The following is a 16,853-nucleotide window of genomic DNA, read 5'->3' on the forward strand; positions in this document are numbered from 1 at the left end:
ATTTTCGCTCCGGCTACTCTAAGAGTGGGCCCTGCCTAGTGACTTTTGCTCACCTGTGACTTTGTGCTTCTTTGAGCCTATTGCAAGTGTTCTGAACCTTAGAGTGGTGTGTTTAACCCATTTCTGTTTCTTTTTATCCCTTCCTTAAACCTACTAGAGTGTCATCTAACGTTAAGCGCTCACCTCTGTTTTAATTATGTGGAGTTAACTTAGAGTTGTCTAGATAGGAGTAAGGGTTGAAACTGCTTTCATTATAACTGTGTTTTAAGTGTTTTTACTATACTTTGCTAGAGTGTTTTCAACTTATGTGTTCTTAAAAAAATAAATAACTATATACTTTTGAAACCAAGCTCTGGTCAGTGTTTGCTTGTGCTATTGTGTCTGAGTACATATTGTGTATACTTTGCATACTGCCTAACTCTTCTTGAGGGAAGTCTGACTGCTCAGCCACAGCTACCAGGTAAATCTGGGTGGTGCGGACTGCTACCAAGTGGGTTTACTGCTATACCTGTAGTCTTAAATCTTTTGCAGTGTTCCCCAAGGGAACTGCACAGGTTTCTGCCTAACAATGTACAACTGAGTATCATCTGCATATTGGTGGATGGCTATATTGGGATCTTTGAGGAGAGTGCCCAGAGGCTTCATGTAAAGTAAAGGATTGGTGAGAGGATGGAGCCTTGGGGTCTCCGCAGGAGACCTGGAGTCGGTTAGAGCACAATGAATTAATCTGGACAGCCTTGTGTCTGCCTGAGGGGTTTGAGGTAAACCAAGTCAGGACAGTGCCAGAAGAACAAGTTACTTCTTACCTTGTAACGTTCTTTCGACGGGATGTTCCTCCGACGTATTCCTCATCTTAGATATCTCCTTCCAGCTCTGCTGGCCTCGCAAAAATTTTTCTCTAGAGGGCGCTGCGCGTCGACGCCCTCCGAATCGATGTTCCGCGACAGCCGCCGTATCGACGTCGACGTCATCCTGCCTATAAAGGCCGCGCGCAGCGTCCGTTGCTCAGTTCCGTTTTGTAGCCCACAATAATTCTTTCTGGACTAGACAAATCACCCTGAAGGAGCGTAAGCTGCAACAACAGGGAAGTATAACTGCGGGGATGGATGGGAGGGTTGATGAGGAATACGTCGGAGGAACATCCCGTCGAAAGAACGTTACAAGGTAAGAAGTAACTTGTTCTTCGAAGGGATTGTGCCCTCCGACGTATTCCTCATCTTAGATAGGCTCCCATAGCAGTATTCTATTATTGGAGGAGGGAGTACTGACTTCACGCTGTCTTCTATTGATGAATAGAATGCAGTACAGCCCTTCCAAACCTAGTCTCTTGACTGGAGGAGGAATCCAAGTTGTAAAATCGTGTAAAGGTATGGACAGACGACCATGTAGCGGCCGCACAGATGTCTTTAACCGGCACACCTCTTTTGAGGGCCGATGAAGCTGCAATACCTCTGGCCGAATGAGCCCTAAGGTTTTGAGGGGGCTCTTTCCCTGCCAGTTTATAACATTCCAGAATGGCTAGAATGATCCAGCTGGAAATGGTCTGCTTAGTTATTGGTAACCCCAGCTTGTGACCTGTGTAACCTACAAACAGCTGGTCTGCCTATCTTATCCTGGCTAGTCTACTGATGTAAAAACTTAAAGCCCTTCTAGGGTCTAGCCTGTGTAACCTCTCTTCCTCTTTCCCTGGATGAGGAGGAGGATAGAAAGATGGTAGGGTAATCTTCTGAGTGATATGGAATTCAGAAACCACCTTTGGGAGGAAATAAGGCTTCACTTGCAGGACAACTTTGTCTTTGTGAAAGATTATGTGAGGGGGTTTACAAGAAAGAGCTTGTAATTTGCTCACCCTTGTAGCAGATGTAAGTGCTATTAATAAAACAGTTTTAAGGGTAAGGAATCTTAACGAACAAGAATGGAGTGGTTCGAAAGGTGTGCCCATCAGGAAAGTTAGGACTAAGTTTAAATCCCATAGGGGAACTTGGAATGGTCTTGGGGGATAAACATTGGTTAACCCCTTTAGAAACTGTATTACCAAGGGTAACTTGAAATAGGATGGTTCTTCCGCAGTGCGCTTAAAGATGGATAGCGCTGCGAGATAGCCCTTAATGGTGCCAACTTGAAGGCCTGAATTCGCCAAATATAGAAGGAAGGACAAAACCATTGGTGTACCACATGAAAAAGGGTTGATATTCTGTTCTCTACACCAGCTGCAAAATCTGTTCCAACGGCAGCGGTATAAAGACTTTGTTGCTGGCCTCCTTGCCGAAAGCAACACCTCCATAGCATCATCAGGGAGGTCCCAATCCTTGTACCTCAGCCTTTCAGAAGCCAAGCGTGAAGGTTGAGGGTTTTGAAGTCTGGATGGAGAACCTGACCTCCGTTCTGTGAGAGTAGGTTCTCTCTGAGTGGAAGTCGAATTGGAGGGCAGATGGACAAGTCTAGAAGGTCCGGGTAACACGTTCTCCTGGCCCAATCCGGGGCAATTAGGATCATGGTTCTCCGGAATCTTCTCAACCTCCTGATCATTTGAGGAATGACAGGGACCGGTGGGAACGCGTACAGAAGCGGAAACTCCCAGTCCACTATGAACGCGTCTCCCAGAGCTCCTCTCGGGGGAAATTCCCTTGAGCAGAACAGATCGCATTTCCTGTTGAGGCTGGTGGCGAACAGATCCACCTGAGGGGTTCCCCAAAGGGCGAAGATCTCTTGAAGGACTTCCTGAGCTAGCTCCCACTCGTGGGAGACTGTGCTCTGCCTGCTCAGAGCGTCCGCTGTCAAGTTCTTCTCTCCGGCTAGGTGAACTGCCGATAGAGAGATTCCTTCTTGGATTGCCCAAAACCAGAGCTGCATCGCCTCTCTGCACAGGGGTAGTGATCCTACGCCTCCTCTTTTGTTGAGGTAATGCATGGCCACCGTGTTGTCTGTCATTATCAGGACGTTTTTCCCTTGTACAGCTGGCAGGAAAGCCTTCAGCACAAGTCTGATGGCTCTCAGCTCTAACAGGTTGATATGTAGTCTGGACTCCGATGGAGACCAACGACCGCTGATGGTCAAGTCGTTGGCGTGGGCTCCCCACCCCGTGAGTGAGGCATCCGTGACTACTGTTATCTCCGGCCAGGGTTGCCAAAAATGTTCTCCTTTCAGAATGTTCTCCTGACAGGCCCACCACTGAAGGTCTCGAGCCACCCTGTCAGGAACCTGAAGAAGATCTGTCATACTCCCTGAGAATTGTGACCACTGAGTCCTCAGTGCCCACTGGAGGGATCTCATTCTCAGGCGAGCCTCTGGCACTAGGAAAATGCAGGATGCCATGAGGCCTAGCAACCTCAAAAAGTCGAAGGCTGGGAGACGTTGGGCATCTTGGAACTTGGTAACCATCTGTAGAATATCTTGAGCCCTCACCTCTGGTGGCGAGGCTTTTCCCAGGGAAGTGTCCAGGATCGCTCCTATGAACTGGAGTCTCTGCGATGGTATCATTTGTGACTTCTTTAAATTGAGGGAGAAGCCCAGTTTGTGAAGGGAGTGGCACATGTGATTTAGCTGGATCTGAGCTTGTTCCGAAGAAACAGCCCTGATCAACCAATCGTCCAGGTAGGGGTAGACGTGAATCCCTTCCCTCCTTAGACTTGCCGCCACTACCGACATTAACTTGGTGAAGACCCTCGGGGCGGAGGTCAGCCCAAATGGCAGCACTCAAAATTGATAGTGAGAGTTGCCAATTGCGAACCTCAGGTATTTCCTGTGTTTGAGATGGATAGGCACATGGAAATAAGCGTCCTGAAGGTCCAGAGATACCAACCAGTCCTGGAACTGAAGGGCCTGGAGGATCTGAAAAAGAGTGACCATCTTGAATTTGTCTTTCCTGAGGAATTTGTTCAATTCTCGCAAGTCCAAGATGGGTCTCAGTCCTCCATCTTTCTTTGGAATGAGAAAGTAAGGGGAGTACAGCCCTTGTTCCTCTCCGCTACAGGTACCGGTTCTATGGCACCTTTCTCTAACAGGTCCAAAATTTCCTGCAAGAGGAGCGGATCTGGAGCTTTCTGAGAGCTGATCCCCGGTGGATGACTCTGAGGTATGCGTAGGAAAGGCAGGCGGTAACCTTGGGCAACTGTTTCCAATGCCCAAGCATCTGACGTGATAGCCTGCCATACCGCCAGATGTTGAGTCAACCTGCCTCCTACAGGTGTCCTGTGAGGGAAGTCCTCAGAGTGGTTTTGGGGCGGCTGATGCAGATGCTGAGGGTAAAGAGGCACCTGCTGTTGCTGCGGCTTTTGAATATCTACCCCGTCCACCTCGGGTAGTTCTTCTTTGTCCCCTTTGAGCCGGTCGTCCTCTACCTCTTCCGAATGCGGAGTAGAAGCGAAAGGACTTGCCCCTCGCAGAGGTTCCTGTGGGACGAAAAGGTGTCTGACGGATTGCAGCGCCTAGGGATTTTGATGCTGCTTTTGAAGTTTGCACTTTCTCTAAACTGTTATCCGCCTTTTTCCCGAACAAAGAAGAGCCATCGAATGGCATGTTCAAGAGCCTGGCTTGCACATCTGGGGCAAAACCAGACTTTCTCAACCAAGCGAATCTCCTGGTTGTTGTACTTGCCGCCATTGCTCTGCTGATACGGTCAGCCGAGATCAATGCCCGTCTGGAGGGATTCGCACATAGCGTCTTTACCGTCCTGTATGATATTCAGGAACGCCTCCCTTTCTTCTCCCTGCGGGATGCAGTCAGCCGCTGTAGAAGCACACTCCCAAAGTGTATGGCTGAATCTAGCAAGGGTGCAACTAGCATTAACAGATTTTAACGCCATGCTACATGCCGAAAAAACTTTCTTTGCCATAGCATCATATTTTTTATCGTCCCTGTCCTGTGGGACGGTAGGATAAGCCGTCTTGACATCGGTAGAAGATGCTGCCTGTACCACCAGACTTTCTGGGGATGGGTGTTTTGACAAAAACTCCGGGTCTGTAGAGGATACCCTGTATTTTGAAGACAGTTTTTTATTTACTGCCGGGACGACATCTGGGGTTTCCCAGTTCGTCATAATCTTCCTCTGAAGAGCTTTATGAAAAGGCACCACAGGATCCTCCTGTGGGCCTTTGTCAAGAATATCCGTGAGGTCATCTTGTTGGAAAGATTGTGAAGGTGCAGACCACCCCATAAACTCTGTGATCCTGGCCATTAAGGCTCTATAGGGGGTTTCAGCATGCTCCCCCGGGTCTGGCCTAGCAAACTCCATCTCAGGGGAAGTGTCTAACCCACTTGCCTCATGTAAGGAATCATGAAGATCCTTTAACCTGCGTTCTTCAGAGGAAAATTCCTCTCTAATTGGGGTTACAGGTCCCTGCAACTCAAATGTGTCTTCCTGTTCAGACAATTCACCCTCTTCCATAATTGAGGACATAGTTCTCAATTGTTCTGAACTCATAAAGGGTGTAAACCCCATTTCCAAGGCAGAGGGTGTCGAACTTGTCATAATCGGCCTCGAAAACGTCGATGTCGTCGACGCCGACGTCAAAGGCTTTGAGCGTGGCGTTGAAAACAAAGGCGGAGGCCTCGATGACCTCGACAGAATTGGGATTCTGCTCGACAATCTCGAAGCCATCGTCATCGAGGACCTGGGGATAGTCACTGGGTGTGTCGTAACCGTGACTTTTCTTGGCGTCGACGCCGGTGTCGAAGCTGGCGTCGAGTCGACAGACCCGTGTGTCGAAGGTCCCTTCGACAACGGCGTCGAAGACACCGACCTCGGCGTCGACGGAACCTTCGTCGACGGCGTCGACGGAACCTTCGAGGAAGGTTTGGAGGTCATAGTCCTACTCGAGGGTTCGAGACGCGCTCGAGAGGTTTCCTTCGCCGGGTACTGCGACTCGCGGCGCTTTTGACCTTCGGGTCTCTCGACCAGAGCATCGCTCTCGGCAGTCTTCGAGGGGGTCGAGGCCGCTTTCTTGAAGACGCTCATCATATTTTTGCAGAATTCCTCCCATTCAGCCCGGGAACTATGTTTCGTGGGGCAAGGGATTCTCTTTGGCTAAACAGAGGAAGAGGAAGACGGAGAAGGGGATCTTCGACGTCTCCTCTTCGAGTGCTTCGATCTCGAGGAGGGATGGGACCCACTCCGAGTCCTGGAGCGCGAATGGTGACGAGGAGACGAATGTCTCGACTTCGTCGACGAAGAAGAAGCTTTAAAAGTCTTACCTTTCTCCAGCTTCCCCCTTCGCTCCTTCAGGGCCTTAGCTGTCATGGACATACAGTCCTCGCACTCCGAACAATGGTGTTCAGCTCCCAAATACCACAGACAAACTCTGTGAGGGTCAGTCAGCGACATCTTTTTCCCACAATCTCGGCATTTTTTGAAGCCGGATCGAGGAGTTGTCGGTTCCGACGGAGAAGCCATCGAGTACGGATCGAATAACTCGAGGTAAATAGGTTTAACCTGACAAAACTGAGCAACGGTATTCCGAGGCACTGAGTAAGCGCGGAAAAACGGAACTGAACAACGGACGCTGCGCGCGGCCTTTATAGGCAGGATGACGTCGACGTCGATATGGCGGCTGTCGAGGGACCTCGACTCAGAGGACATCGACGCGCAGCGCCCTCTAGAGAAAAACATTTCCGAGGCCAGCAGAGCTGGAAGGAGATATCTAAGATGAGGAATACGTCGGAGGACACAATCCCTTCGAATATGCCATTCTGTCAGAAAAGAGGGAGAGAAAGATGAGGTGAAAGGATGTGGTGGTCGACTGTGTCAAATTCAGCTGAGAGGTCGAGGAGGCATGAGTCGCACTTATCTATGATTTGTAAAGCATCATCCACCAACATTTTGTTGAATGTTTTATCACAGTCTTCTGCCATTCCTCTGCTAAGAATGTTAAAATGTAGGTCAGGTGCTCTGCGATTTTATGTTACAAATTGATCTGCCACAATTTTCATTTAGTAAATAGTTGTGAAAATGTCTCAGCTTACAACTTATATAACTAGAGACGTATAATGTTGCTGCTTCACGACAATATACACATTGCTCTGTGACGCAGTGCATCCTAAACAAAATAATTGTCAAATCTTTGACAACGTAGTTGAATAAAATGTGCAACAACATCTTAGTCAAAGACATGGCCAACTTACTTCATTAAATCTCGTCACAAGACCCTCGATGGCATTACATTCCCCATTGGGTGCAGAAAGAAAGGTCGCTGATATGGAGTCTTTGATGCAGGGTAGTTTGCTTTGGCATTCATCGTTACACATATCTCGGGTTAAGAAACAGAGGTAGTCAATCGGCAGGACCTTCCGATAAATCTCCTGTTCCTGCTCCGTCAGAATGCTTGCAATCTCCTCTGGAAACTGAATGAGGTGCTGCAACTCCACCAGCTCTTTGCTCACCCCCGCTATGTTTGCAGGCAGGGTGCTTAAACCAATCATTGCTGGGCACGGTTGTCTTTCTGGAAATAAAATACAAATAAGGCATGATTTTAATTTTATTTGAATGTGTGAAAAAACTGAAATTCACTTCTACCCAAGATACACGTTTTGCATTCCTTGCCATAGAAAGAAGGAGCACGAAAACGGGATTCTGGGTCAGTACTTCTTAGGTCCATCTGTATTTACGTTTATTGGTTTGTACCATTTTCATGTACAAAGGTTTCAACGTTTCCCTTTAATGTACCTACACTTATACTTACTAACAGTAGGCCCAGTTCGGAAAGGAGTGCAAGACCCATTCAGAAATAAAGAAGTAGACGTAAATAATGGCTGACATAAGCATAAACAATAACGTAGTTTACCGCTTCTTAGAAAATTCATTATCTATTGCCTGAAAAGACTCTTAATATTTCAGTATTTCCTGAAAGAACGGTGCAATTCATTCCAAATGACTGAATTTCATTGGTTTTAGGACATCAGAGCGCTCATTAAGAAACACCAGGTTGTAATCTGATATAGTACCATCAATAGCAGTGTGCTAGTGCAACCTTCGCAATTAACTTTAGGCCTAAATACCTCAGGTGGTAAAATTAGATATGGTGGAGCACTGGTGTTAACAGTTTTCCAACAGGTAAATAAAATCATTGAGAGTAAACGTTTACTCTAGGTGCTAAACATACTGCCGGCCCTAACATATTCAAATTTCAGATGCTGCTATATTGCCATTACCACACAAACCACTTTTCAATCATTACCTAAGAACGTACTGTGCACAGAACACATTATGGAATCAAATTAAAGAGGCACACGTGAACAGCGCACAGAGTTGTGTAACGTGTCCCATTGCAAGCAAGTTTCTTTAGAGTGCAGTAATGGTTTGTGAGTGTTATTTGTTGGCCGTAGAGTGAGACTGCCGGATGGATGGGTAGAATGCAATGAGGAAGCAGGGTTCGAGGAACGATGGTTAGTGTGACGGGGTCAGGTACTTGACCGTGTCATAGGGATACCTTCCATCCTGGGGCAGGAGACTGTTGCCCGGGATTCGGGCAGGAGACTGTTGCCCGGGATTCGGGCACTGAAAGGAAGTATGCGGGACACAGAGAGTGTAATGCAGAACGTCTGTTTATTTCACTGCTACAACGAGTAATGGAGCCAACGGTGCCTTCGCCCACAATCCCCCCAACTCCCTCCTCCAAACATGACGTCCTCGCCCTTTGTGGGCGGGGCTTAACAGTTAACCCTGTGGGGGTCGGTAACACCACCCCCGGACAAATGTCCAAACGTCACCTTAACATTCTTAAGACCAATCTTGCTGGTCTTCTGATGACTCGTTGCGGTCTCTCGCAAGGGACCTCTGCACTGCTGTCGTTTTGCACTCCTTCATTATGGTCTGCTCAGCTGAATTCTTCTTCCGGTGGATGCCACAGGTCATCTCGGGGAACCCGAGGTTCTGGAGTGCTAGGTCTCGGGGGAGACGCCTGGTCCTCCCTTTTAACGTAGTGCTTGAACTGTTGCCAGTTTCTGGTGATGGTCTTGTCCTGGCTTTGGGCTGTCACCATTGTTCCTTTTACTGCTGTGATTTTCATGGGGCTCGAGGCATCCCGAGAATCTGTCTTGTGTGTCATGGGTTGCTGTATTAACACTTCATCCCCGATGTGAAAATCCTTAGGTGTTGCTTTGCGTCTGGCGTCAGTGTCTTGCCATGCTACTCATTTTCGTTCGGCATCTCGCTGCAGTATTTCTGCGTTGGGGCCTTCTGTTCCTGACGGATTTCGTGGGATGCGAATGTGTACCTCATATCGTAGCATGAGTTCTGCTGGCGCTTTGTGGCGTCATGCGGTGTGTTTCTGTAGTCCCTCAGGAGTCGGAATAAGGCCTGATGTGGGTTGTTTGCTTCAATTCGTGCTCTCTGGATAGCTTTCTTTATGGACGCCATGAGAGGTTCCGCCATCCCGTTTGCCTGTGGGTGTCGGGGTGTGATCTTCATGTGCTTAAATCCTAGGTGGTCTGCTAGAGCTGCAAACTCATGTCCACAAAACGGGGGCCCATTGTCAGACTTGATTACTCTGGGGATTCCCCATTTGCTGAGGACTTCTTCCAGTACTTCTGCGACTTGTGGAAACGCTGTAGAGGCCACTCTCTTTATTATGGGGAACCGCAAGTGTTCAGCAGCAGGAGGTATTCTCCGGATTCCGTGGGTCCGTAAAAGTCTATGGCTACTCTTTCCCAGGGGTGGTCAGGTATTTGAGTGTGTTGTAGGGGGGGACGGAGTTTCGGCTGGCAATGTGCACTGGCATGCGTGGCAGTTTTTGTACCCAATCGTCTACTGCAGCGTCTAAGAATGGAAACCAGACGTGCCACCGCAACTGATTCTTTGTGTTTCCAGCTCCTCTGTGCCCTTCATGTGCAGTTCGGATTACTTCTTTTCTTAGGGCAGCTGGTATTACAATGCGGCAACCCCTAAGTAGGATGTTGTGATCTTTCACCGCTAGTTCGCTGTGCACCCTCGCCAATCTCTCAATTTCTTCTCTGCATACTCCAGGGTGTGCCAATGTTGCACGACGGTGGTCTTTCCACTTGTTGGCTGATGTCAAACTGATGGCAAGCGCGTTAGTGGGGTCCGCTGCTGATGCTGCAGCGACTGCGTCCAGTGAGAGTGCTGGAGGTAGGGAGTGTTCAGCGATGTAGTTGATGTATGCAACATCTCCTCTCCGCGTTACTGGGGGCCCCACTGGATAACGTGAGAGGTAGTCGGACGGGTTCAGGTCACCCCCGGGTTGATGAATGATATCGTAGTCGTATTCCTGAAGACGTATGCCCCACCGTTCTATCCGTGGAGGCATCTTGGTGTGAGGGTTACCGAACAGTGACAGCAGCACTTGATGATCTGTTATCAGGGTGAATCTTTTTCCTATCAGGAAGTCCTGGAAATGTTTGCATGCCTAGACAGCGGCAAGACTTTCTTTTTCTGCCTGGGAGTAGGCCGTTTCTGGGGTGGACAATGCCCTGCTGGCGTATGCCACCACATTTCTGGGGTTGACGTCAGCTCCGCTGGTCTGCGCTAAGATTGCACCCAGGCCCACGGGGCTGCCATCCACAATTACTTCCGTGTGCCATTCTCGGTTGAAGTAGGCGAGGCGGTGTGCCTCAGTGAGAGCTTTCTTTATGTCACTGAAAGCTTGTTGGCATCCTGGTGTCCAAGCAAAGATCGACTCCTTTTGTAGCAATCTTCTGAGCGGTTCCGTGAGGGATGCATATTGCGGTATGTACCTGGAGCAGTATCCAGCCATCCCTAGGAAGGAGCGGATGTCGGCCTCTTGTTGCGGTTCCTTAAGTTTTGAAATGGTGTTCACTTTATCGGGGTCAGGCATCATGCCCTCGCTGGAGAAAATGTGGCTGAAAAATTTTAGCTTGCCCTTGCTGAACTTGCATTTTTCGATGTTGAGTGTAAGTCCAGCGGCTTGTATGGCTTCGCATGTGGCTACCAGTGCTGTATCGTGTGCTTCTTTTGATGAGCCAAAAATGAGAATTAACGCTCCTCGTATTGGCCTGATGATTTGTCGTACTGTCTCTTGAAAAATTTAGTCTGCGGTATCAAAATAGGCCCTCGAGGGTCGCAAACGTTGTGATTGCTCTGGATTCTGGGTGCAATTCTAATTGGTGGCAGCCTTGACTATGGTTGAGTTTGGAGAACAGGCGTGCATTGTTTAGTTGTACGATCATGTCTTCAATGCACGGGCCCGGATGTCTCTCGCGTTGAATGGCAGTGTTGGCTACCCTCATGTCGATGCATAGTCGCAGCTTACCCCCCTCTTTGTGCACTATGACCAGTGGAGATACCCACGGAGTTGGTCCTGTCGCTGGTTCAATAATGCCGTCCGCGAGCAGTTGCTCAAGTTCATGTGACACTGCTTCTCGGAGGTGAAACCCAACTCTTCTTGGGTGTTGTGGTATCGGCTTCACGTTGCTGTCAATGTGCAATTTCACTGGGGGACCTTTTAGTTTTCCCAACCCTGAGCATATGTTTGGGAATTTCTGTTCAATGTCCGCTTTTGACATCAGGTTTTGTGACTGTTCCTGTATTATTGCTCTGATGTGTTCCTTTGGCTCCTGGCGGACTGTGGTGGATGTGATTGTGTCTCCTGCTCCCACATGGATCTCAATGAGCCCTAGGCGAGAAGCGGTAAGATAACTGAGCAGACATCTGCCTTTTGTGAGGGATCTGATCACGTGGATGGTGGTATCCACTTGGCGTCCATTTAGGAGAAAACGGTGCGTGAAGCGTCCAATTGTTTGTTGTGGTGTGGCTGCACCCCACTGGAAGATCCTGGAGTGTGAAGGCTCAAGTATTGGTGGCCGTGGGATTTTCATGTATTCTTGTTCGCCCATTATGTTTACAGTGGCGCCTGAGTCTACCATGAAAAGAAAAATACAGTTCTCCATTTTGATTGGTATTTTTGGTGCTTCTCTGGCCTCCTCATTGTCAAGTACAAGGTTGACATACTCATCTTGGTGCTGTGGGTCGTACTGCATATAATATGCGGTAGCTGGTGGATCATAGTATTGTGTGTCCTCGACATGATCTTCAGGAGGGTCGTCATATGCGTCTGTCAGCTGTTGTTGCCGATCTACGTATTCACAAGCTTGAGCATGATCGTAATCTTGATACTCGTCAACTGCTCTGATATGTCTCCGCTGGTTCTGTTGGTAGTATCTTTGCGTCCCGCCTTGTGGAGCTGTCGGGCCAAACGGCGTTCTGACCAGAGCTTGGGGTGACATTATGGGGAACGGCTTTCCTTCTCTGCACACCGATTGGAAATGTCCTTTTCTCCCACAGTTTGAACACCTCTGTGACAACGCTGGGCAGGATCCTGAGTGTGGGTACGCCATGCCACATCGGTAGCATTGTCTCTGTTGCCATGGAATTTGTGGTGTTTGTGTCCTGTAGGACTGTGGGCCTCGATCGTATTGGCGAGGTGCCTGGATTGCAGCAATGAGCTCTGCTGAATCCTGTTTTGGATTGTTGGTGCCTGTCATGGACGCGGCCTGCGCATCGACTCTTTCAAAGATACGGGCGAGTTCACTAACTTCAGGGATGGTGAGTGGTTTTTTAACAGATGCTTTTTTTGTGTAGGGGATAAGCAGCCTTCTATGACTCTGAGGTGGATTGCTTCTTCTAGGGAGAACTCATCGAATTTGCAGTATGCTCCCTTGACTCGTAGGCGGGTTATGAACTCATCCACTGTTTCTTGAGGTTTTTGAACGCACTGGTTGAATAGGTATCTTTCGTAGTCACGATTAGTCTCGATTATGAGTAGTTTGTCTCGGGCACTGACCAGTTTTGTGAAGTCATTTTGTTCGGTCGCGGAGACTGTCTTGACAATTGTTTTGATTTCACCCCCCACCAGTTTCAGAAAGATGTCCCTTATGTATGGAGAGTCTCCATCCCCAGATCCTCTCACAAGATGATGGAAGTCTTCCATCCATTCAGTCCATCTTGGCCCTTTGGTGGCTTGCGGCGTCGTGGAAAATGGGTGGGGGGGGCATCCTTAGCTGGATGGACTTGGCTGCACGCATAGGCTGGGGTGACGTGGGGTTACTCATTTTGTAGTGCGGTATGCCTTGTGTGGATGGATAAGAGCCCTCTTTGTGTGGAAATCTCTTCAAATGTTCACTTGGGGCACTGTAGTTGGGCCTCGTGTGGTGCTGGTCGTGCCTGGGCGGGCGCGTGTTCCCACTCACCGTGTTTTGTTTGATTGTCTTGGACTTCACGTGAGCCACACGTGTTGTGTCTCTCACTATGAGCCCGGATGGGGCCGTGAGCAGTTGGTGTTTCCGGAGTCTCAGGAGGCTGAGGGAGGTGTTGGTGGCGGGGAGCGTGGGCGGGCCGCGCTCTGTTGTCTACTTGTGCACAGCGGGCAGCTGTTATGTGCAGGAGGAAGCGGGGGCGGACTGCCCATGTGCCGTTCGCGCGCTCAGCAGGCTCGCCAGCACAAAGGAGGAGGAAATGGAACGGCAGGCGGACTGCCCGAATGCTGGAGGGCTTGGCTCGCGCTCATCAGAGCCACAGTATCAGGTGACAGGAGGAGGAGGATCGAGCGGACTACCCATGGAGGAGGAGGAGTGGTAGCAGTGCGGGCATCAGGCGTACTGGGACCGTCCTCGTCGCCAGTGTTGCCCGGGATTGGGGCACTGAAAGGAAGTACGCGGGACACGGAGAGTGTACTGCAGAACGTCCATTTATTTCACTGCTAAAACCAGTAATGGCGCTAACGGTGCCTTCTCCCACAATCCCCCAACTCCCTCCTCCAAACATGACGTCCTCGCCCTTTGTGGGCGGGGCTTAACAGTTAACAATGTGGGGGTCGGTAACAGAGACCTACCAGAATTTTTAACAGAGGCACTCCTGGAAGTTGCGAGGACCCCAGTCGCAGCCCCTCTTATATGTGCCTTGTTGCATGTGGATGGTAGCACTTCAATCAACCAATAATTGCTATACCCAATTCTGGCCAGAGTTCTATTTCTCTCGTTTCAAGACTACCTGTACCAGAAGGCACTGCAGCAGATGGAAGTCGCTGTGCCCTCCTGAATGAAACCGCTGGCTTCACAAGTGAGACAGAAGTACAAGCAATGGTCCAGCGAACCATTTCTACATTAAAGCACGACTCCCTGTGTATCTGCAACAGCGTACCAGCGACTAGTACTCGCATCAAAGAGACTAGCTGAAACACTATGTGCAGAAAGAGGGTGAGCTAAGCAGGAATTTTAAAACTTCCCACTGCTGTGGCAGGACCCCAGGGGAAATAGTGAGATCAGTTTGGCCCCTGGGAATAGGTGAGCAAATGAACCAATGGGCGGGAGAGAGCAAGACCACCACAGGAAGACAGAGATATATAAATCATGTAAGAGACAGGAGCGAGCATTGGTAGGGTGAGGTCTGGTAGACTGGAGACGGACCAAGAAACTAGGGGGAGGAAGAACCTTGCAGCAGAGCATTGAGAAAACTATGCAGCAATGGAAAAAGCCTGACCTCCAATTGTTAGGGAGAATTCTCTCTTTAGGCTGAATTTCCTAACCTAGTGAGTCCCCCAGGAGCTTTGCTGGATTTCTGGAGTTTGTTTTTTTCTCCTGCCAAGAGTGAGACTCTTTTTCTCCCATTCTTGGACATGATTTATGGTGTTCCTTTGACTGTTAAATGTGTTTTATGGGCTATGGGGTCCTTTACTCCATAGGGTCTCATGTATTTTTACTCTGTGTTGTACAGTAACACAGGGGTAACACACGGGTGTCATAGTGACACCCCACCCTAGACTCCATACCCTCGGACTGACTACTGTCTCCCAGGGCATGTAAAGTCACCATTGGCTTTACTAGTCCCAAATTATTAACAGAAACCAGTACAAACCATCATATTATGGACGTACGGGTCGGGGCAATTCGATTGCCCCGGGGTCTGTTAGTCGAGGGGGCACGTCTCCGTCCCCCCTGATCGAGTTTTGGCTGGTGGCAGTGGAAACTACTTTTTATATTCGACTGCGAATATTTTCCTATGGGATTTTCCCATTGTTCGAGGCTACCAACTTTAATTATTTAATTCTCATAGCCTCGAACATAACGCCGGTTTATTTAATTAATATTAATTCGCCAGTTGGTATTTTTTTGCCAGGACTCGATTCTAAAATGGTGTTTGTGTTCTCTTCTGTGACTCCAACCCAAGTCGAGCCCTTTGTTCCACTTTTTGGCGGGCTTCTCCACAGAAGCCTCCAAAAGTGGTGCCACTCTGTCTGGGTACCACAGGAGGTGTGGGAGGGGGTTTAGGCACCCTGGACTGAGTTACCTTGGTAACTCAAGTCGCACTCTTGTGTGATTGGCCCAAGTGGTGAGCATGTTTGATTGACAGCTAGGCTGAGTGAATGGGGGTATGCTGCATAAAAGCAGGGCTTTGGGGACTGGAACTTCAGAAGTCGCCACAGGACCTGAGAATCCGACGAGGGAGAAGCTGAGCCGACCTACCACGACGACACCACCGGTGGAGCCCTGTGGAACTGACTCACCACTTCCCGACGACAGAGAAGATCTCCCGGCTGGAGAGGCTTCTTCCCCTGACTGGTGGGCACAACCAGTTTACCTTCTTCTCTTCGCACCCCAGCCCGATATGTGGTCGAACTGCCCGTGCCAAGCACCCCGGCGGCCGGATAGCCACTCACCACTGAACCGCAAATCAACGGACGCTCCTTGTACCTGAGAAACTCTGCGGCTGGTTTCTTCCCTGGCAGTGCAACGGACTCCTGTCTTTCTCCACGACGAGATCCTCTCTTCCTCCGGACGAAGCACCGACTTGCATCCGCAGCCAGGAACAACTGCCCCCGCTGGAGTATTCTCACCACTTAAGGTACCGTGTCCGCCAGGCCTCCCTTTCTAAAGATTGCTACAAGGTAATAATAACCCCTTACCCTTCTGGACTGGGCTGGCCGCCTTGACCCTCTAACTGGTCCCTTTCTTTGGTCTAACTCCTTTTTGAACCTTTACAAGACTTTTGTGCTCTGCAACCGTGTGACCTTGGACACATTTCGTTTCGATCCCCTTAAAGCGGATCCGGCCTACTGACTCTGAATTCACGGTGTTACTTTGCCTTCCTCTCTTGACATGTTCTTGTAAAAGTGTTGGGATCTGTTTCAACTTATTCTCTGCTTTTCTCTCCCTTTCTAAAACGAATTATTAGAGTGCCATCTACGTTAAGTGCTCACCGCTGTCTGAAAATAAGTGGGGCTTTACTTACTTGTTTTTCTAGATGTGGTTTTAAATAAATAATTATATCTCTTTTACACCAAGCCCTGGTCAGCTTTTACTTGTTTTACTGTGTTCTCTTGACCTATTGTGAATACTCTGTATACTGCCTAACTCTTCTTGAGGGAAGTCTGACTGCTCAGCCACAGCTACCAAGTGAATCTGTGTGGTACAGACTGCTACCAAGTGGGTTTACTGCCAAACACCTGTAGTCCTAAAACTTTTGGAGTGGTCCCAGAGGGAACTTCACAGGTTTCTGCCTAACACCAATACGCGAGCGGAGGAAGGGGGGGCACATAGTAAGCCCGCTGTAGTTGAACTGTAACGCTCACCTGATTCCCGCAGAGGCGCCGGTCTTGACTGGGTGAATGCCGTATCTTCAAAGGTGATGTGTAACACACGGTTGGCTCTTTGGGCTGGACCTCTGTGCACTGTATGTCTGACTCGAAGAGTAAGATGTCTGCAGATAGAAAATATGGGATTAATGAACTGGGGTTATTGGGTGCCTCTCTCCTCTTCCCTTTCTCTTCTCCTGTAGAACCCCAAAGGTTAAAGCCCTCACCTTAGGTAAGTGAACGCCGAGCTCTCCATCTGCCTCGGGGCAGGGTGCCGTAACCAGTTTCTTCACTGGATAAGGGTGCAGGCCTCTT

At 49.2% G+C, this 16,853-nt stretch overlaps 1 protein-coding gene across 6 annotated transcripts in view; it reads right to left on the reverse strand.

Moving 5' to 3' along the window:
• The window catches only part of PLCE1 (phospholipase C epsilon 1), a 3,624,599-nt gene that overhangs the window by 2,488,866 nt on the left and 1,118,880 nt on the right, over positions 1-16,853 (reverse strand). For all 6 annotated transcript variants that reach the window (XM_069611343.1, XM_069611341.1, XM_069611340.1 and 3 more), the window contains one exon: positions 7,120-7,436. In XM_069611343.1, the coding sequence (XP_069467444.1) occupies positions 7,120-7,436 (317 nt within the window). The remainder of the gene's footprint in view (positions 1-7,119; positions 7,437-16,853) is intronic.

This window comes from Ambystoma mexicanum, chromosome 8, assembly GCF_040938575.1.
Source record: "Ambystoma mexicanum isolate Mex_15411 chromosome 8, UKY_AmexF1_1, whole genome shotgun sequence".
NCBI lineage: Eukaryota > Metazoa > Chordata > Amphibia > Caudata > Ambystomatidae > Ambystoma > Ambystoma mexicanum.